The sequence below is a fragment of the Colletotrichum fioriniae genome (assembly GCF_027942845.1).
Source record: "Colletotrichum fioriniae strain IMI 355084 chromosome Unknown scaffold_1, whole genome shotgun sequence".
NCBI lineage: Eukaryota > Fungi > Ascomycota > Sordariomycetes > Glomerellales > Glomerellaceae > Colletotrichum > Colletotrichum fioriniae.
In genome coordinates this window covers 5,708,311-5,728,233 of record NW_027076837.1, presented here as the reverse complement: position 1 = coordinate 5,728,233, position 19,923 = coordinate 5,708,311, and the positions used below count along the sequence as shown (strand labels likewise).

The window sequence follows — 19,923 nt, the reverse complement described above, 5'->3', positions numbered from 1 at the left end:
CCGTCTTTAGCTTTTTGTGTCTTGAGAAAGAAGAAGGCGAAGACGGAGAATGGGCGCAAGAGGGGGGAGAAGGACGAAGAATAGGAATGGCCGGAAGGAAAGCCGACGGGTTGATGTTACCGAGTCGTTGGTCATGGGGTTCCATTTTGTCTACCTGTATCTCCCCATTTCTCCCTTACGTTGATGACTCAAAAGAGAGATTGGGATGGGACAAGAACCAAAACAAAAAGCTTTGGCGGATCATGCATGGTTTGATTGTGATGGGGCAATTTGGAGTGAGACTTTATCATGGGGGGGGGTGGTCTCGCCTTACACCGGTGTACACCGAATACCGAAGGTGAGAGGGCAAACAACGGTCCGTACTTGGGGCTTCGTCGCGATGCTGGTGGTGATGATGATGATGATGGTGACAGCCTGTAATGATGGAGCTACAGAGAAGAAGCTAGCCACACGAATGTACAACGATTTGCAACTCGAGGTATGGAAACAAATTGTCCGAGGATTGCACCGGATTCCTCCTTTTTTTGGTTGCCACTTTTGAACAAGGCTAAAACCGGTGAGTATCTTATTAAAGCTATATCGGGAGCTACATACACTTCTTCCCCGGGGCGATACAAGATCGAATGGGAAGAGGCTGGCAAACAGCACATGACTATGGGTCTTCTCGGCGAGATACTGAGTGGTGGTACGGGGTGAGATGTATGCGCTCTGCCGACGGGAACCGTCGGGCGATGTCGGCCGCGTGTATCACGGGGTTGCCTTTTTATCGTGGTTGGTAATGTTCAAATTCGTCTACTCCTCAACTATCGTAGTAAACAGTTTGGGTCAACCTTCTGAATCATGGGAATGCCAACGTAAAGCCATTGGGAAACGAGGCGGACGGCGGCAAGGCGAGGTGGCGGTGCTGCCCTCTGTAGAACGTTTGATGATGTTGAAATGACTTGATGAACTGGCTCGTCGTTACTGACGATTGCGAATGGTTCAAATGGCCATGTTTGCTCCGTCGTGGCCTTTTGTTCTCGGATACTCAGTTTGCCTGACTCGACTCTCATGTGGCACGACCCGAAGGGTTCCTGCTGCTGCTGATGGAGCGTGGGAGCAGCGAGACTCGTCAAGATCGAGGCTTGGAGGTTGCAGGATCCGTAGTTGAAACGAAATTGACGTTCACGATGTTGTCCGCCTCGCTGTCACTCAGCCCGCACGGGAAAATAGTCACGATCCAAAAGGCAAGTTGGCAGTTGTCTTGATTTGTCTGTAATTCCATTTCATCTGTAGAAACGCCTAGGTATGGTATGCGCAAAAAACTTCAAAGCCCATCTTCTCTCTCCCCCAATCTACAATCCATCCAATTATCTCTAAAGCTCATCGTGCTCCAATGCATCCTCCTGCTCCTTGGCGGCGGCCTGCTGGGCCTGTTGAGACTGGTCAAACTTCTTGAGGATCTCCTCAATCTCCGCCTCGCTGGGCGTGTCGCCGTCGCTGCCGCCAAACTGCACGTAACTTCCGCCACCGGGAAGCTCAACGGTCCGGCCAGCGGGGGCCTCGCCGGCAGTTGAGCTCTTAGAGGGGATGGTGGTGGTAGACTTCTTGCCGTCCTCGGGAGAGGCGGTCGCGGAGGTCGAGGCCGTGGCGGTGGACTTTGTCTTCTTGGCTGCCTTAGCCGCCTTGCTAGCCTTCTTGGTCTTGCCCTCCATGTTCTTGACGCCCTTCATGGCCAGGTCCATGCCTGCCTTGTCGAGCTTGTCGCGCTTCGCCTGAAGATCCTTGACGAGAAGAACGGGGTCCGCAGTCGAGGCAAGGGCTTCCTGCTTCTTTTCCATCTCATTGAGCCACTTGTTGGTGGTCTCGTAGACGTCCTCAACGACTTCGATGTCCTCACGCTTGTAAAGGGGCGGGACGGGGCCCTTCTCCTTTACGACATCCTCCATCGTGCGCTCCTTGCCGGTGGAATCCTCGTCCTCGAGGCCGTCAAAGTCGCCAGAGGGAGTTGCTGAGGGGGTCTCGGTAGAGGTGCTGGAGGAAGACTCGGTGGCTGCCGAGGCGTGCCATTCATCGTACTCATCAATCTGCTTCCTGATTGTGCCGACAAAAGTCTGGGTGGAGTTTAGGGCTTCCTTGAGAGCCTTGATAAGCTCAGGGCGCTTCTCGGACTCTTCGCTTCTCTTCTGGATCTTGGTGACGGGGTCATTGAGTTCCTTGTACTTCTTCTTGAGCTCATCGCGGGACGCGTCGGCGCCCTCCTCGTACAACCAGTCGCTTGCCTCGCTGTTCTTCTTCTCCAAAGTGGCACGCTCCTCGGCGGTAGAGGCCGCGATGAAGGAGTCACTCTCGAGGAGGTCGCGGACCTTGTAGGTGAAACCCTCGAGCTGGTTGAGGGCCTCCTCTCTCAAGCGGCGAGCCTTGTCTGAAGCCTCAAAGGCCTTGAGGCGATCCTTGGATTTGACAAGCTCATCGCGGGAAAGCTCAGGTAGACCGGCCTTCTCAAGGGTGAAGTCGACGTTGACGGTGACGAGTTCCTTCTTCTTGGGGGCAGGCTCCTTGCCATCAGCCGCAGCGTCACTAGGAACGGGCGACGAGGAGGCGGTGGTAGACTCCGTCTTGGTCGAGGCGGTAGTGGAGGACTCGGATTCCGTGGCTGAGGACTCTTCGTCTTCCTCTCCATCAAGAGGCTTCTGGTCTCCCTTCTTGTTGCCAAAGCCGAACAGGTTCTTGACGCCATCGACAAAGCCCTCCTTCTCGGGGGCCTCGGCCTCGCACTCGACAGTAGCCTTGGTAACCTCAACCTCGCCGCTCTCACCGCTGAGCTTGACACCGACCTTGAAGTGAATGTCGCTGTCAACGCAGGAGTACTTCTCTTTCAGCTCCGCGACGGAGGCAGTGAGATTCTTAGTAGAGAAAACCTTGGTATCCTTCTCGGCAGACTCGATCTGCTGGTAGAAAGTGACATCAAAGTCCTCGTGGTTGGTGAAGGTGACGTCCTTGGGAACACCGCCCTGAGGGGAGACGGCGGACCACAGGCGCTGGTGCTGGAGCTTGTTCTTGTTGTTGGTCCATTTCATGCCAGAGGCGTAGTTGGCGCCCTCAGAAATGCGAATCTCCTTGACACGGAAGCTAGGGCTCAACTCGGCAGCGCGGAAGCCGGCACCGAAAACGGCGGCCTCATCAGAGTTCACGTTGCTGCGAAGCTTCTCGGCGGAGCCAACGATCTGCTCCAGCTGCTTCTGAACAAAGGGTGTTCGGGAAGCGCCACCGTGAAGAATGACAGAGGTCAGGTCAGAGAGCTCAAGCTGAGCAGTCTTCAAAGCTCCCAGGAGAACGGCGTCAACACGCGCGGCGTGAGTCTCGGCCATCTTTTCGAAGTCAGGGCGGGTGAGCTTGTACTTGAAGTCGACATCCTCGTAGAGTCCCTCGAAGCTTGCGCCGGCCTGCTGGTTGGCGCTGAGGACGTGGCGCAAACGCTCCGCCTCCTTGTTCAGCTTCGCGATGGCGCGTCCATGAGCCTTGACCTTCTCGGCATCGGCAGAGATCCTCTTTCCACCCTTGGACTCGACGAATTGAGCGACCATGTCGTCGACAATGAGGTAGTTGAGTGCGTCACCGCCCAGAGTCCTGTCCCAGCCAGTGCCAATGACGGAAACCTCCTGGATGGTCTTGTTGAACTTGCCAACATCCTTGACCGTGCGGCCCTGGAACTTCATGACAGTAGCCTTGGCGGAACCGGCACCCATGTCGAAGACGAGGTGATACTCAGGCTTGCCTCCCTCGTTGATGTTGGGGAACTGGCGGGAGGTGGCGTAGTTGAGACCAACAGCAAGACCGTCGCTAATGAGACTAAGGACCTTAAGGCCAGAGAGATCAGCGGCGGCTTGGATGGCGCGCTTCTCCTCGGTTGTGAAGTAAGGAGGGACCGTCAGGACCATGGAGCGGACAGAGGTACCAGCTCCAGCCGCAGACTCGGCGTTCTTCTGGATGCTCTGCAGCTCCATGGCCAAGAGCTCCTCAACCAGCCATGCCTCCTCTTCCTCGGTGAAGACCTTGCTCTTGAAAGCAGCGGTTCCTCGCGCCTCGTTCTTCTCGAGCTGCAGGGCAGGGTGTCGAGCAGCGTATTCTTGGACAATCGGGTCGTCGACGGAGAGACCGAGGAGCGTCTTCAGGTTGGGGTAGACATCGTGAGGGAAGCGGGCGGAGAGGGCGATGGCGTCGGAGCCGTAGAGTCTCTCGGGGTAGGATCCAGACTTGGGACCGCTCTGGAGAGGCTTGAAGGTGACGGCGGAGATTTCCTTGCGGCGCGAGTCTTTGGTCAGGACAATGTCGAGAGGAATACCGGGCTTGACGAGGGCAGCCTTGATGTACTCGGTACCGAGGTCAACACCAAGGACGGCGGAGACGGCAAAGACGTGTGTGGAAAAGAAGAAGACACAGCCAAGGACCACTGCCAATGGCGAGAATGTTCGTTGCGCCATCATGTGTAGTTTGCGCCCAGCGGCGCTGTGGAGGGTCGTCTAGGCAGGTTCGTGTGGGAGTGACAGACGTCGAAACTAACACGGATTGTTAGACAAGTCCCAGTGTGAGACTTGAGACGCAGGAGTGTTATAAATCTAGAGAGCGAGGAAAACCCAAAGACAAAAAGAGGAGAAGTCAAAAAAAAGAAGGAGGGTTCCTCGAGACAATGGCGACCTAGGAGCACAAATATGGACAACGGAGCGTCGTTGAATGGAGATTCGTGAAGGTGTCCTCTATTGGCTTCGGTGCCATTCTCCTCCCCAGACTGGGTCCAGGTCGTCTTCGGGCAGGGTACCTTCTAGTGGATTACCTGTCCTGGCGAAGAGGACAGCTGTAAGAAAAAAAAGTTGTGGCGCCTTCTCCCCAAATGCAAGGCTGACCACACGATAAGCGTTCCATTGGTGCGATAAGATTAAGCACTGGGATTTGTGGCAGTTGTCCCGAGAAGAGTGGGGCTTGTGATCCACTTGCTGCTTTCAAGCCACATTAAAGGGGCCAACGCCCAGCTTCCCATCTTCAAATCTTGTTTGACCAAGCAACTCATGGACACTTTTACGGACTGAGAATTACCTAAAGGTTACGTGGGTTATGACACCATCACATGAGCGGTCAGTCACCGCAGATCCAACATATTGGCAGCAACCTGTTTGTAGACAAGTGTCCTCAAGCAATTTTTGCTGTCTTATCCCGTTGCCAAAAAGACAGTCTTACATCAGAGTTGTTTGTAGCATGAGGCACTTGCACAGGAGACAAGGCAGACATTCTTAGCAACAAGACAGAGTTACCCAGATTCAATAAGGGAGATGAGACAACCAGCCCATTTCGAGTCGACCAGGCATACTACACCCGATGTGAAAGGGCTTGACTGACAGGTAGAATGCCGAGCCTCTATCTTGAGTGTTTCAGAATGGAATTACACACTAAATTACGAATCTGAAGTTCAATCCTCACGGCAAAGACTTTGCATACTTGACACTAATTACGACTGCTTACTCTTACCAAACACCCTACTCAATATCATCCGAAATCGGAAACACAATCTCATTGAGTTCCCATTGCCGTTCACATCATTGGAGATCGCGGGGTAATAAAGCTACAGTGGGGCAACTTATGGCGGGGTCAATCCAGCTTCCCTTGCATAACCTCCCAGCTGCAACCTCACCAAGAGACAAGGTACAAACAAGGACTGTCATCCGCACATCGTAGTGGAATATCGCCGGGAGTGTTTTCTTTACCTCCGGCCTCAACAGCCGCTCAAGTGAAGGCCGATCGGTCACCATGGCTTCTGTGAATAACGAAGTCAGAGGCAGACTGGCCTTGGTGACAGGTGCCTCTGGTGGGTGAGTTGAGGCGACAACCTCATCCAGCGAGTTCGTCCCTGACAACCTCAGAATCGGAGGAGCCTGCGCCCGAGAGCTCTTCAAAAATGGAGCGCGTCTAGCCCTGACTTGTTCATCCGAGAAAACCTTGGCCAAAATTACAGACCTCGCTATTGAGCTTCGAAACTCAACAGACGACGACACTGACGTTACATGTCACGTAGTGGATATGTCTTCCACCACAGAAATCGAAGAACTCTTTCAGAATATCAAAGACCAACACGGCCATACCCCCGATATACTCATATCCAACGCCGGCACGGCAGGCTTCAACAACAAAGCCAACCCATACCTGGAAAACATTTCCCTCGAAGAATTCGACTTCACCATCAACATCAACCTCCGCTCCTCCTTCTTGCTGTGCAAGATCGCCATGCCGCACATGGTCTCCCAGGGCTGGGGCCGCATCGTTTTCGTGTCGTCGATATCAGCCATTGGCGGCGGCATCAATGGCTGCCACTACGCCGCGAGCAAGGCTGGTATGACGGGCCTGATGAAGAATCTCGCGTCCAAGCATGCCAAGGACGGTGTCACGCTCAACGACGTCGCGCCGGCCATGATTGGCGATACGGGAATGATTCCCGATGAGAAGCGTGTGGAGGGCACGCCTGGTGATGTGAAGAATATCCCCGTTGGGCGGTTGGGGACGCCGCAGGAGTGTGCTAATGTTGTTTTGATGCTGTGTAAGACTGGGTACTTGACTGGCCAAAGTATTTTACTTAGCGGTGGACTGAAATGAAATTCCCGCCTTTTTTCCTTCTTTCATTTCCGTAGATATTGGTTCTTAGAGTACTGTTGATACAGCTACAATGAGAGTGGCCTTGAAGCGTCATATAACCGCGCAGATATGGACACGAGGGGCACCGCGCTGTATACTGTTCACTACTGATAGGGGCGAAGGTCATCTCGTCCATATCTTGAAGGTGCGGAAATCATACCTACGATGGAAACACTCTACATCCCCACATTTTTCTAGGATTTTGTGATTACTCTCCCAGAACTCGAGCGTACTTTGCTTAGGATGGGTTCCCTGCGGGGTTGTTGTCAGCTGCCAGGCCGCGGTGCAATCCCCGACGTGCGATTACACATGATGTTGCTTAGTGTGGAATGAAGCAAGCCCAAAGCCATCATTGCATTTACTCTAAATAGTATCTTCATTAAGTTTTCATTTGACACGACACCCGAACTAGAACTTCAATTTATTAAACATAGTTGTTTGCAAGAACATTTGAAAAAAAAATTACACATAATGCCTCTCTACGAGATATCTCACGCCACCCCTCTAAGCCAAAGCCAGAGGGATCAGCTCGCCGAATCCATCACCGCAATACACAGCACCAAATTTACCGTCCCTAGAATGTTTATCAACGTCATCTTCACAGACTCATCAAACACCCCAACCTACGTCGGCGGGAGACAAGTGACACCCCCATCCTTCCGTACCTTACATAGGGGTAAACACATTTACTAATCCTTGAATCGCAACCCCCAGCGCAAATCAAACCGCATCGTCGGGCGCGTCCGACGAGGATCCTCCCGGACGCAGGAGGACTTCACCTCTTTATGCTACGAGATCCGAGCCGCGTGGGCCTGGATCGTGCACCTGGAGACGGTAGATGAAGAAGGCGAGTTGCCGCCTCAGGATCTGGAACTGAGGTCGGTCTTTGTTACCGGGGACCTCATCGCCGGGTTGAAAGCCAGTTTCCCGACACCATTGGCTGGCGATGAGCTTGCGTGGGCTCAGGAGAACTACGCGGCGTTTAAGGAGAGGGCGGAGGCGGGGGATGAGGATTTTGCGGATCTTGTTGCTGAGATTCAAAGTTGGCCAGAGTTTGAGGCTTAGGATGTTGATTTTGATCTTCTTTACCTCAGGTAGAATGGACTCGCAAAACTCTTCCATCACTTATCATACCTATGCAAACTTCTCTCACATGACACATCTGGCTGAAAGAGCATTTCATGTCTGACAGCTAGCTCACTCCTATCTAATCTCCCGTCTATTTAGTCGAATTCAATAAAAGCCTGCCCCTACACCATAGAACCCATCGTTTGTACAGCCATGTCAGCATATCCTCGTTTTGGATAACAAAACTTGGATCCCTGCTGGGGGTTTGGTCTGAAATTCCGTGAGCAGGCTGGCATCTCTCGCGGAACGAAACATGTAGGCTCCTTCGGCCACCTGGGGCCTGCCGACGCCTCTGGACGCTTATTCCATGGTGAATTATATCCAAATTGAGACCGTCAGGGTGGTCTAAGGCTTTGATTCACTGCCGCCTTCGCCCATCGCAGAGAACTATGGATGCTCCCTGCCACGCTAGTCACCTCCTCAAGTCCCTCCATCTCAACAGAACTGACTTGATTGAGTCTATTGCGCGCCTGGTAAGAAAGATTCTTCAGCCTGTGATATCCTGTTGACTTATATAGTCAACTGCAACAGAGCGGGACCATAGACTAGAGGTGCTAGCTAGCTACCTAGTCCTCTCAAACCTAGAGAGCATAGCATCAGTAGTCATGTTAAAATATTCTACAAAGATTCTCAATAATGAACGCCCCCTTGCATCTTGAAGAAGCTGCGTACATAAAATGTTGAGTTATTAGTAACACAAGCGGAAGGAGTATTTGGTGTAAGCCCGATATTCTTGTTGTATGCCGTTAAGAGCACAACTACCTGGGGAGATATCTGATCCTATAAAGCACTACGCCATCACTTCTCGGCAGAGAAAGACGAGGTACCATATGGACGCACCCTTATACGTCTGAGGCGTTGTTCACTCGCTCACCTCCGGCCCAGAGCCTAACCACTTCTTCCCGATAATCGTACCCGGAGAGCAGGCAGGGCGCGCCAACCGTACCTGCCCAAAACCTTCATCCCATAACCCTTCACTACCACCACACCGCCCGCCCACCCGACCTGAATACGCACCAGACAGTAAAGAAGCCCTTCATATACCCCTTCAATTCCATTCCCGTCACCAGCCAGCAGGCGCCCGTCTAGGTCGACGGGTCAGGTCAAACTGGCTGGGTGGTGGAGTGGTTTATGGTCAATAATCAAATCGCCAACCAGCCTTACTCGACGACAGGCTAAGCGCATACGAGTTCGAGTCCCGGATTGAGCACCCCAAAAATTCCCAGCATGAGCGCCAGAGATGTAGCCCCCAGTTCAGCACCGGTGGGGGTGAACTCTTTTGCCAATTCGATCAATGCCAATTGCTTTTTGGTGTGTTGTTTTGGTTGCTTGTATGAGGAGGCCAGCTGCTCTCCCTTGCAGATACCTGTGTACACTTACTCTTGTCAAAAATGACTGACGACTAGTATTATCTGACCCGACAACTTTTTACATGTGAGTGGATTAGTTCGACCTGAGAATCATACGTGGGACGCCTCTCAGCGCCATACACATTTAGTCACTGGTATCAAGTCATTATGTGATAGAAAATTGGTATCATTGGATTAACTATTTCTCTTTCTTTCTCGGTCTCGCACTGTACACGATCGTCGGGTCTATCAGGCGTGTGTATATCTTTTGATTTTGTTGGTGGAATTTATCGTACAGAGGGGTGGTTATGTCGTATCTCTCGATCGGTCCAAGGAAAATAAGGGCAAGAGTACATGTCGGACCTCGATCGGTTTGGTTTATTCGTAACATTGAAGGGGTAAAAGAAAAGAAAAAAGCCAATACACGCTCAGATAGACAAACAGGGTTGGATGTCCCTCACACCGAAGGGGCACCCAATGCATAATGGAAGGCTCACCGCGGAATGTCCTCCTGACGAGGGCCTACCTCGGGCTCCTGTCAAGCCTCTCAGTCCTTGCGACTCTCCTCCTGATCGCGTTCTCCATCCGTGTTCCGGCTGTCGTGCGACACGGGCCGCTCAACAGGCGACAAGCCTCCAACACTAGCCGCTAAGATACCGGGCATGCCCAGGGCGGCCTTCATCGGCGACGCATTATGTCTGCTCGAAGATCTGGACCCGCTCCGGCTGCGCGTTCTCTCGCGGTACTCGCGGGGCTTCATGATGACTTCGCTGATCTGGCTGATTCTGCCTCCCTTGATGCGCTTGAGGAAGGCGAGGTCGTCCCTGATCTCGAGTAGGGCATCCCTGACGCCACCGGCGCCCAGGTGCTCGCTGTCCTCCTCGTCTGTCTTCTTCTTGCGCTTCCACTTGGGGATCTTGGACCATACCCAGGCAAGGGGGCTGACTATGGCGACGAACCACGAATCGGGGAAGAGGCGGATGAGGACGCCGACAGGGATCGAAATGATGCCGAGGACGATAGAGATGCCCCACTGCGGTCCGTTGAGCTTCTCAACCTTGAATGCGGCGCCTCCGACGAAAACGATAAGCACCTGGCCACCGGCCATGATGGACATCATGAGAGCGAAGAGCTTGTTCTTAGTGATGCCCTCAAAAATGTTGAGGTTGTTGTCGATGCGTCTGGAGTTGATGAGCTTGAAGATTTGCATAAAGACGAAGACATTGAAGACGAGCGTCTTTTGCTGGCCAGTGGGATAGTTGAGGAAGCTGGGACCGACAAAGTGGAGGATCAGGGTGACGATGAGCTGGTAAATGGACTGGCCGATAATCATCTTCCACATGGGCGTGTTGATCAACGCGGCGGTCTTGGCCTCGGGCTTGCGGTGGAGCATGCTCTCAGTAGGAGGGTCGGTAGCGAGGGCGAGGGCGGCGAAGGTATCCATGATGAGGTTCACCCAGAGAAGCTGGACGGCGTTCAAGACGGGCTCTTGGGTTTCGCTGCCCACAGCGGTGACAAAGGTGAGGACGACAGCAGTGATGTTGACGGTGATTTGAAACTGCAAGAACTTCTTGACTGCGTCGTTAATGGCGCGGCCCCAAGCCATGGCCTTGACGATTGACGAGAAGTTATCGTCCATCAAAATGATATCAGAGGCTTCCTTGGCGACTTCGGTTCCAGTGATACCCATGGAGAAACCGACATCCGCAGACTTCAGGGCAGGCGCATCGTTCGTGCCATCGCCAGTGACGGCGACAACCTCGCCCAAACTTCGCAAAGCCTTGACAAGGATTCTCTTGTCCTCGGGGCTGGATCGTGCCAATACACACAGATCCCGAACAATGTTGACACGCTCGCGATCGTCCATGCGGCGGAACTCGATTCCCTCCATGACCTTGCCCTTCTCTGTAAGTATGCCGCAATCCTTCGCGATGGCTCTCGCCGTCTCGACATTATCACCGGTGACCATCTTGACGGAGACAGAGGCGGTGCGGCAGTCCTCCACGGCCTTCGGAACGCCAGCTCGGACGGGATCCTGAATACCCACAACACCAAGCCACGTTAGGTTCTTGAAGATGCTGGAGAATTCGATGTTCTGGGAACCTTCCTCCTTGCGGGCGTTCTCGGGGGGCCACTGCTCAAAGTCGCGGTAGCCGAGGGCAATCGTACGGAGGGAGCGACGGGCGTAGTCGGTGATGATTTGGCGGATGTGCTCCTGCTGATCCGATGCCATTGACGCAGTCGTAGGAGACTTCGTGGGGTCAGATACGGCGCTGGTGCATTGTCCCAAAAGGATCTCGGGGGCGCCCTTGACGAAGAAACGGAACTTGTTGTTCGGGAGGCGCACAACAGCACCCATGGCCTTTCGCTTCGAGTTGAATGGAAAGAGTTGCTGGACAGGGCAGTTCTCACGTTCGATGGCAATTTGCTGAAGGGCAAAGCATCGGCGAGCCCAGTCGAGCAGGGCGGTCTCGGTTTTCGTACCTACAAATACCTGCTTTCCGTTCTCCTCCGTTTCGAAAGCAGTCGTGTTCATCGCAACGGACTGCTTGATAAGATCTCTGAAATCTGCGTCGATTGCGGATGAAAGCTTCGACATTGGGACTCCGGTGGAAGCTTGGGACTTCTTGTCATCTCCAGCAACATGTACATCCGACTCCTCATCCTCTTGGCCGGTCTCGGTAGATTGATCGTCAGAGGCAACGAAGCGGAACTTGCCCGTGCCCAAAGTGCCAGCGACAACAGTCATGACATTCTCCGTCAGGGTACCAGTCTTGTCGGAGCAAATAACAGTCGCATTGCCCATCGTCTCGCAGGATTGTAGGTGACGGACGAGGTTGTTCTCCTTGGTCATCCGCTTTGTAGCGTAGGCGAGGGCGAGAGTGACGGCGAGGGGTAAACCCTCGGGCACTGCAACGACGATAATGGTGATGGATGTAATGAGAATCTGCAGGAAGCGCTGGCCCTTCTCCTCGGGGGAGTCGTTGTTGTTAGGAAGATGAGCCAGGAATTCGATCGTTAAGACACCGAGAAGCAGAAGACCGGCACCGCTGCCGAGTTTCGCAATGTAACCTGAAAGTTTTGTAAGCAACCTGCCTAGCTAGACCATAAAATTAACCTACCCGCAAGAATGTTCAACTTGAGCTGGAGAGGAGTCATTCCAGGATCGTCGCGGAGAGACATCATGGTCTTGCCATGGCTTGAGTTCTGGCCGACAGCAGTAACCAAAAACGTTCCAACGCCATCCAGGACTCTGGCTCCAGAGATGATGAAAGGGTCAAGCTTCTTGGGGTTTACTTCCTCCTCGTGCAGCGCCTTCATTACGGCGTCTGCAGGTACCTTCTTGATAAGATCCGACTCTCCAGTTGCAGACGATTCATCGCAGCTGACGTTGTGCCCATCGATGAAAACACCATCCACAGGGATGATGTCACCCTGCTCCAAAAGCATTACGTCTCCAACAAGAATGTCGTGAACTGAGAGATTGGCGGGCTTTCCGGAACGAATCACCTTGACGATGCGGTCTTCCTTCTTCTGGTTGAGCTTCCGGAACTGCCGCTCCTTTTGCCAATCATTGAGTGAACCGACGACCACGACAATAGTGATGGCGACGATGATGGCAACACCTTCAACCCATTCGAGTTTGGCAGTGTCGTCTCCATGATGAGTAGCTCCAAAGGTCTGGTACAATCCCAATGCCAGAGAAATGACGGCGGCCACACTCAGCAGAATCAAAACCTTGTCCTTCATTGCAATCCATGCAAGTTGCAACAGTGAGAGCGATTTCCTCTCTGGCAGAATATTTTGCCCAAATACTCTCTTCCGGTCGTCGAAGCCTTTGCCGGCACCGTCGCCATGGTGAGCAGCGTCCTGTTGAAGCGCATCCGTTGGCGCAGTCTCCGAGGAAGACGGGAGCTTCTTTCCCGCAGCGACGGCCTCCTCGAAGCTGATGCTGCCGTCAAGCCTGGACTCATCGAGACTCAGGCCGGCGCGCCTGTCTGTCCGTAGACCCTTCTCCAGGCCAACAAGACCTCCAACGGCCACGAAGGCATCTAGACTCTTTGGGTTGATGAGCTTGGAAACCTGGCCAGGCGTGTAGGCAAACGGGTTGTTGTCAACATGAAAAGATGCCTCTTCGCCTGGGTTCGGTGCCAAGGCTTCGTCCGGGTTTGCGCCGTAGCCTTTGGGAGAGCCCGAAAGGTGTGCAGTATCCTTGTCAGTACCTTCATTCGTTTTCGACTTTGCTAATGTCGTGTTGTTCGAGTCCCAAGACTGTGACCGTGACTTTCTCGTGGGCACTGATAACGTATTATTGATTTCGTCGCCGTGATCTGAGGAAGACGGTGACGATGTGGTTTGGTGTTGGTGTTGGTCGTCTTCTGTAATTCGAACGCGACCCTGGTTAGTTTGGCCCGGCTGGACACGGTGGGAGAAGGATTATTTCATGACCGGTCCTGGGAGGAGGAATGCAATATGGCGTCATACCTTGGTCGTTCACGGCTGAAGTATCCAGCGTGATAGTAGGCGCCCGTGGCCGCCTCAGCGGCGAAGGATTCCGCGGCATGGCGATGCCTTGGTCTGATTATTTGGGGTTTGGTTGGTATTTCTGCCTCTTCGGTCCCAGAGTAGTGATCCTGGAGAGCGGTGGGAGCTTGGAGGGCAATGAAGAAAAATTTCAGGACAGCAACAGTCTGTCCGCCTCGTTTTGGGGAAGGAAGGTGTAGTGGTGATTGGCAGCTGCTTTTCGGCGATGGGCGTTGGTGAATGGGTAGTTGCAGAACAACTTTATGCGCGGGTTGTGGTGCAAACCAAGAAGGGTGGTGATGTTACACACGGAGTATGTAAATGTTCCCAAAGAAGAGGGAACCAGTCGTTCAGCAAGTGGCAATCGAGTGTAGCACCTTTGCGGGCTGAATAGAAGTTGATGATTCGATTCGGATTGGGAGGCGGTGTAGATTAGTGTCAAAAGGGAGGCAGGGAGAGAGAAAACAATGGATCGAGGCGAGGGAGCTTGTTGAGCTGAAGCTTGTTCGCTGCTGCTTGTTGGTGGCGGTTCGTCGTTTACCTCCCGGTGAGGATTATTGGTGCCAGCAAGACGGCTTGCAGGATGGGGCCTGGATGCCAGTTGATATGTCAAGACGTGGAACCTCAACCGATGGTGGTCTGGAGAAGGCGGCCCGCTAGGTTTGATGGGGTCATGACATCCAAGGAACCATAGAAGAGGGCTGTGAAGCGTAGACTTTTCTCTTTTGGACCGTTGAGGTATCGATCCGGTACGTGTCTTTTGGCGAGTCTATCCGGATGGTGGAAGACCAAAGTTGGATGAAAAGAGGAGATGGGGGACGGATAGAGATGTGGGCTGTGGCAGGGCAGATTTGGGCAGAAAAGACTATGGTCATCAGTATACGGAGTCACGATGCCGAGGGTGAGGAAAGGAAAGAGAATTAGGTAGTGACGTGGGTGTGAGAACGAAGAGGAAGCGTCTCTGCGTGATGGTGGTGATGGATGATGGTCTGCCGGTTGTGGACTGACAACGGACAGCAATTAACGACGGGCCAAGCGCCCGCAACAACCGCCAGCTTCACCCACGTCAAGCAAGTTACAATGGAATTGATGATGGCACAGGGTTGCACGCTCGGGACGAGTAACATGGGGGAAGAAACAACACGCCGCTGGGTTCTGGACATCGTAGGTGCCTCACCAGCTGGGCTTGGCAAGTTCTAGGCCGCCTAGCCAACGGGTGAGGTACTTTGGGCTGTAGAGCATTCATCAGGACAAGAGACTTACACAGCCACCATTGTCGGTGATTCGACCAAAGGCCAAGGAAATCCAAGATGCCAAGACGTCGCTCACGCCCAGTACGTAAACGTGCAGGCGAGTGGTCATCTACGTTAATTCGCGCTCTTTGCTGCTCACTTACTCACTGTTCGCTTCGCTCATTGAGAAGAGACCACATCATAAGGGTACTCTGCAAAGTACACGGGGTGACGGGTTATTTCATCGCCAAGACGGGCAGCAGCTCATTGGATATGGAGAGTGCTGTTCAAGTGGTACAGGGGTAGACGCCAAGCCATGTCTTTGAATTGCGGTGGGCGGTGGAATTACATTCAATCTATCAAACAAAAGCATTCAATCAGGTTAGATACGAGGACCTCGCTCTCCCTTTTTGGTCGCCCTCCTCTTTGACTATCGATTATGGGCTATAACCTTACCTCACTTGGGTAAAATAGCAGTATCAGTAGCACGTGTGCGGATACCATACTTGACCTTCGTCTCACTCACTTCCATCTCAGTGCTCACTCTCACTCTCACTTTCACTTTCACTTTCACTTTCACTCATTCATGACAAACTCGGGGCCCAACACATGTCCGTTGACCGAGGTGAAGAACAATCCATCGGACCATTTACCGCCCCAGTTACCACGGGCCCGGTGTTCGCTTCACCGGATAAAGAGCTTTGGCCACTCTGAGCCCCCAGAAACAGTGGACTGACCCATACGTCGCCTGAAGACCCGAATGAATCCAGCAAAGATTGGATGCCGCCGAGACATTTGTCTTCCTCCGTTCTCAAGTTTCTCTACTATGTATAACAACCGAGCAAAGAAATAAGGAGGCCGCCGACCGCAAAAAAGAGAGATAAGCCACAGTCCGGCCCTCTTGGCAGGAACCTAACAGCGGCCATCTTGATTCAGCAGCACTCCCGAGAAACACAGCGAGGCGACAGAAAAGATGTTTAGGTTTCTGTCAACCGTTTGAGTCTTTGAGGCGAAAAGGAACAACTTTTGGGCGACATCTTCCATCCCAACTTTCATCATAGCTTCACCACGTTTTGTGTGGCCGTGCTCACAAGGTCAGATCGGGTACGAAAAGGCAAATTTGGCCTTTGCCATGCAGCGGTGCCCCAAACTCAACTATCAATCATGAGGGAATTGGGATAATGGATGCATCTCATCATCATTGGGGCAACCATGGGAGCCATCCCGCATCGAGGGATTGTCATTGTGGCACCCACACCCCGGAAGAGTCCAGTCCTTCTGCATACCCGGAGCCGGTGACAACCCGATTACAGAGTATTACAGAATAGCCCGGAACAAGAACCCCGGCAGGCAGAGGAACCCCCCGTCAGGTACACCGTACTGCGAATGCGCTGTCACAGGCACGAACAGATAACTACCGTCTTGGGATGCGCCCACCCTTGGCCTGGATTCTAGGCTCGGATGAGCAGAAAAGACTTGGCTCTTGGAGGATTTGAGAGGAGAAAAGCCTGAGGATTGAGGACCGAGAACTGCACTGCCTCTCTTGGTCGTCTCACCCTCTGTCGTTTTCCACCTCTTCCGATTTGTCTCCCACAATTCCTTCAGTCATCAGTGACCACCAGCCGACTCAAGAAACAGATACATAGCAAGGGGCGGGGGATGGGGGATGTGGGAGACTGCCAAGACTTCAAACTGACATCATCTCAAATCACACAAGAACACACACTCTCACTCACTTCTCTTGCCACAGGGAGGGAAGGGAAAGGCTTCCCAAAGCAAACCAGCCATGTGCCTCAATGTTCTGGTGGAGTGTTACGGTTGTCTGATGGGACGGGACAGCGAATACCTATGAAAGCTGGCACACCCACATTGAACAACACAACCAAGACCAACTTACACGTGCAACAACTGGAAGACCAAGCAGAGTGAGGCGCAGTCTGTTGCAGCAGAAAATGCCAAGAGAACGGCCTAATTTGGTTTTGTTTTGATAGTCGGCCCCCAGTCAGTCACACCCACACCCGGGAAACGAAGAAGAAAACTTTATTATCGAGCAACCTCTCTCTTAGTGCAGTTCTTCCACGAGGAAAGCTCCGAATGCACCTTTTCCATGCCAGGGGTTGCACTCCTTTCTCTCTGACGTCAGATTAGAACCTGGAAGGCGGCACTGAAGCTTCCATTCGGAAACCTGCGCCGAAACGGTATGTTCCAGCCAGTCATTTCATTTCATTTTCCAAGCTTCCAGTGTAATTCATCGCAACTTCTTGACTTGGTTTCCCATCCCATCCCATCCATACGATAGTTCCTCCTAATGGCACAGTTTCATGCTGTCAAACCAAGTTTATTCGGATGTCTAGGTTCGTTGTGGCTGGATCATTAGGGTGGGTTTTTTTTTATTTTAACGTGGCGGCCTGGTCCCAACCTCACCACCTCGCTCGGTACCTTAGCAAAAACGAGGTGAACTAAGGTTAGCCTAACTTTGACAGCCAAGCCCAATGGACCGACCGCCACTTTGCTGGCACAGCTGGCAGCATCCTTTTTCCTCTCATAGCAAGACACTGATCGGCCGCCAAAGGTATGCAAGGTGATCAACCGTGATAGGTGTACGAAATACGCCCAATCGGCGCGCCAAGCGAAGAGAAACTAGGACCGTCGCCGCTTTGCTTCCAGCCGTCATGAAGAAAAATACCAACGGCAAAGAACACTGCCTCGAATACCAAGACAGGACTGCCGCAGAACAAAGATTCGTCCTCACGGCCCTCGCTTGCTTGCTTTCCCTCAGGTTCTAGCCGTGATGTCTTCGTATGTACTACAGGTACGTATCCGTATCGACTAAGACTTGCAAATCGCCGCCCCCGTTCGCCCCTGATTCGGTCTTGGCGCTGGCGCAGCAATTCAAATGACTCTGTGACTTCTCGTTCTCGCCTCTGCACAATGATCTGTCGATGCGCGCGCGGAGATTCGCACAACGCCGGGCCATCCCGTTCCTTTCCATTGCGACTGACCATGCATGATGCCCCCCTGGTACGGATAGAAATTACATCCACTCCGGCCTCAACAGTGACACCTGGCACACACCTCCGGTCGGGTCTCCACATTTACCGGGCTCATCGCCGGAGCCCCATCGGATGTCCCAGTCTCTACCTCCTTTTTGAAAATAGTAGATGTCCGTCTTTCACACATATGTGCTCCAAAGTCTCCTTTACTCAGCCAACGTTAACATCTTATGTAAGAACGGATCATATGGTCGCTGACGACTGATCCTTTATGCAGGTTGTATTTAGGCAATATAGACGTGATCTCACCAGAGCTTACTGAGACTTCCGTATTACCAATCCATCTAGAGTCTCGCCAGTTAACTGAGCTCTCTCCTCAGAACGTGTACTTTTTATATAGACTAATGGGTCTTCATGTGGTGGTACTTCGGAGTGCTAAAGTCGTGAGATGAACCAAAGCCACGAGAAGGGTGAACAATACGCATCCATCCTTCAGAGCAACCCAAATCTACCCCCTTTCTAATCTCCGCCGCGAGTAAAAAAAGCCATGCCAACATACGTAGTCACCGGCGCCAGAGCCGGCATCGGCCTGGAATACATTAACCAACTAAGCAAATCCCCATCCAACACAGTTATCGCCCTCGTCCGCTCCACCTCCCCTACCACAGACCTTTCGGCCCTCGAAGCCATCCAATCCTCCAGCATCGCCACGACGCACATCCTCGAATGCGACGTCTCCTCCGAAGCATCCATCGCCGCGCTCCCTGGCCGGCTGTCAGCAGCCCTTGACGAGGGCCGCGGGACGCCGGCTAAAGTGGACTTCCTCATCAACAACGCCGCGACGCTGCAATTTGCGCACCAGACGAGCTTGACGCTTGATAAGGCGGGGCTGGACGCGCACATGGAGACCAACGTCCTCGGCCCGGCGAGGATGGTGCAGGTCCTGATGCCCTTTTTGACCGCCGAGGACAAGGGCGACGAAAAGGACGGTGTGGATGCTGCTGCTGCTGCTGCTGACGAGGGCGAGGAGAGGATCGCCGCGGTCGTCGCCAACATCACCTCCGGCGCGGGCAGCCTAGGCTGGACCAGCAACGGCCGCGTCGGGATGCTGGCGGGCTACTCCATCAGCAAGGCGGCGCTGAACATGCTGACGGTGCATCAGGCGCGGGAGTTGAGGGGCCAGGGGATCGTCACGGTGGCTGTTGATCCGGGCCATGTTAAGACTTCTTCTGGCGGGCCAGGCGCGACGGTCGAGGTGGAGGATAGTGCGGGGGGTATATTGTCTCTGCTGGTTGGGCTCAAGAATGCTGATAGTGGGAGGTTCTTTTTGTATAATGGGACGTCTGTTCCGTGGTAAAGTTTTGGGACGTTTGCTCGGGAAGCTAGTGAAGGACTTCTTTTGAGACTTGACCTGCTACCTAATTTTGTGTGATTTCACTAGTATGTTTTACTCCGGTTGTTTTAGTAGTCGAGAAGTTTGGAGAAGATTTTAGGATTAGTCTCAGTCTGGGTTTAGGACATGTTTAATGTAGTCCTCCAAGGGGGCGGTTATTAGCCCAACTATATATACATCTCAATGAAGAATTCCATATTCTCTCTTTGTTCTGTCTTTTTGAGAAAATAACCTCGGAGCTTTATAAGGAAAATGGTGTGTTTATTCCAAAGAATATCTATAGAGAAGGTTATTCGGAGATATGCCATTCAGCCTTTCCTTCCGTCCGTCCTAAAAGCTTCTTTATATTGAGTTCTTACTAACTTGCTCCTCGGGGCCAACGATTGCCACTTCGAGATGACGCACATAGGTGTATATCTCACTTTATGATGATAGGAGGATACATTCTGGATGTTGTGCAAGAAACGGGAAACTAGTATTTAATTCGCTGTTAGTCCCTCTATTCTAGTCAGTAAACCCTTTTCATATTTCTAATGAGCTTTACTCTTATTATCTAGACCTGTAGCTTCGGAAAAGACTAAACTTATATATTTTAAAGATCAGGAAAAAGAGACCAAACAAGCTCTGATTACACGATACTTTAC

The 19,923-nt window shown here is 52.7% G+C and overlaps 4 protein-coding genes across 4 annotated transcripts; 2 read left to right on the top strand and 2 right to left on the bottom strand.

Moving 5' to 3' along the window:
* Positions 1 to 1,355: 1,355 nt before the first annotated feature.
* LHS1 (lumenal Hsp70 protein) lies at positions 1,356 to 4,466 on the bottom strand (the record flags this gene model as incomplete). Its single annotated transcript, XM_053191881.2, has 1 exon — positions 1,356 to 4,466. One exon carries the CDS (start codon positions 4,464 to 4,466, stop codon positions 1,356 to 1,358), a length of 3,111 nt encoding a protein of 1,036 aa, XP_053050489.2.
* A 1,315-nt stretch (positions 4,467 to 5,781) lies between these two features.
* Positions 5,782 to 7,725, top strand: N0V96_001481 (uncharacterized protein; the record flags this gene model as incomplete). Its single annotated transcript, XM_065756242.1, has 3 exons — positions 5,782 to 5,843; positions 5,895 to 6,607; positions 7,412 to 7,725. 3 exons carry the CDS (start codon positions 5,782 to 5,784, stop codon positions 7,723 to 7,725), a joined length of 1,089 nt encoding a protein of 362 aa, XP_065615482.1.
* A 1,959-nt stretch (positions 7,726 to 9,684) lies between these two features.
* PMC1_1 (plasma membrane calcium) lies at positions 9,685 to 13,701 on the bottom strand (the record flags this gene model as incomplete). Its single annotated transcript, XM_065756241.1, has 3 exons — positions 9,685 to 12,209; positions 12,260 to 13,513; positions 13,623 to 13,701. 3 exons carry the CDS (start codon positions 13,699 to 13,701, stop codon positions 9,685 to 9,687), a joined length of 3,858 nt encoding a protein of 1,285 aa, XP_065615481.1.
* Positions 13,702 to 18,433: 4,732 nt separating this feature from the next.
* Positions 18,434 to 19,243, top strand: N0V96_001479 (uncharacterized protein; the record flags this gene model as incomplete). The annotated part of the gene is made up of 1 exon (XM_053191884.1): positions 18,434 to 19,243. The coding sequence occupies one exon, from the start codon at positions 18,434 to 18,436 to the stop codon at positions 19,241 to 19,243; it is 810 nt and encodes a 269-aa protein (XP_053050492.1).
* Between the last annotated feature and the right edge of the window lie 680 nt (positions 19,244 to 19,923).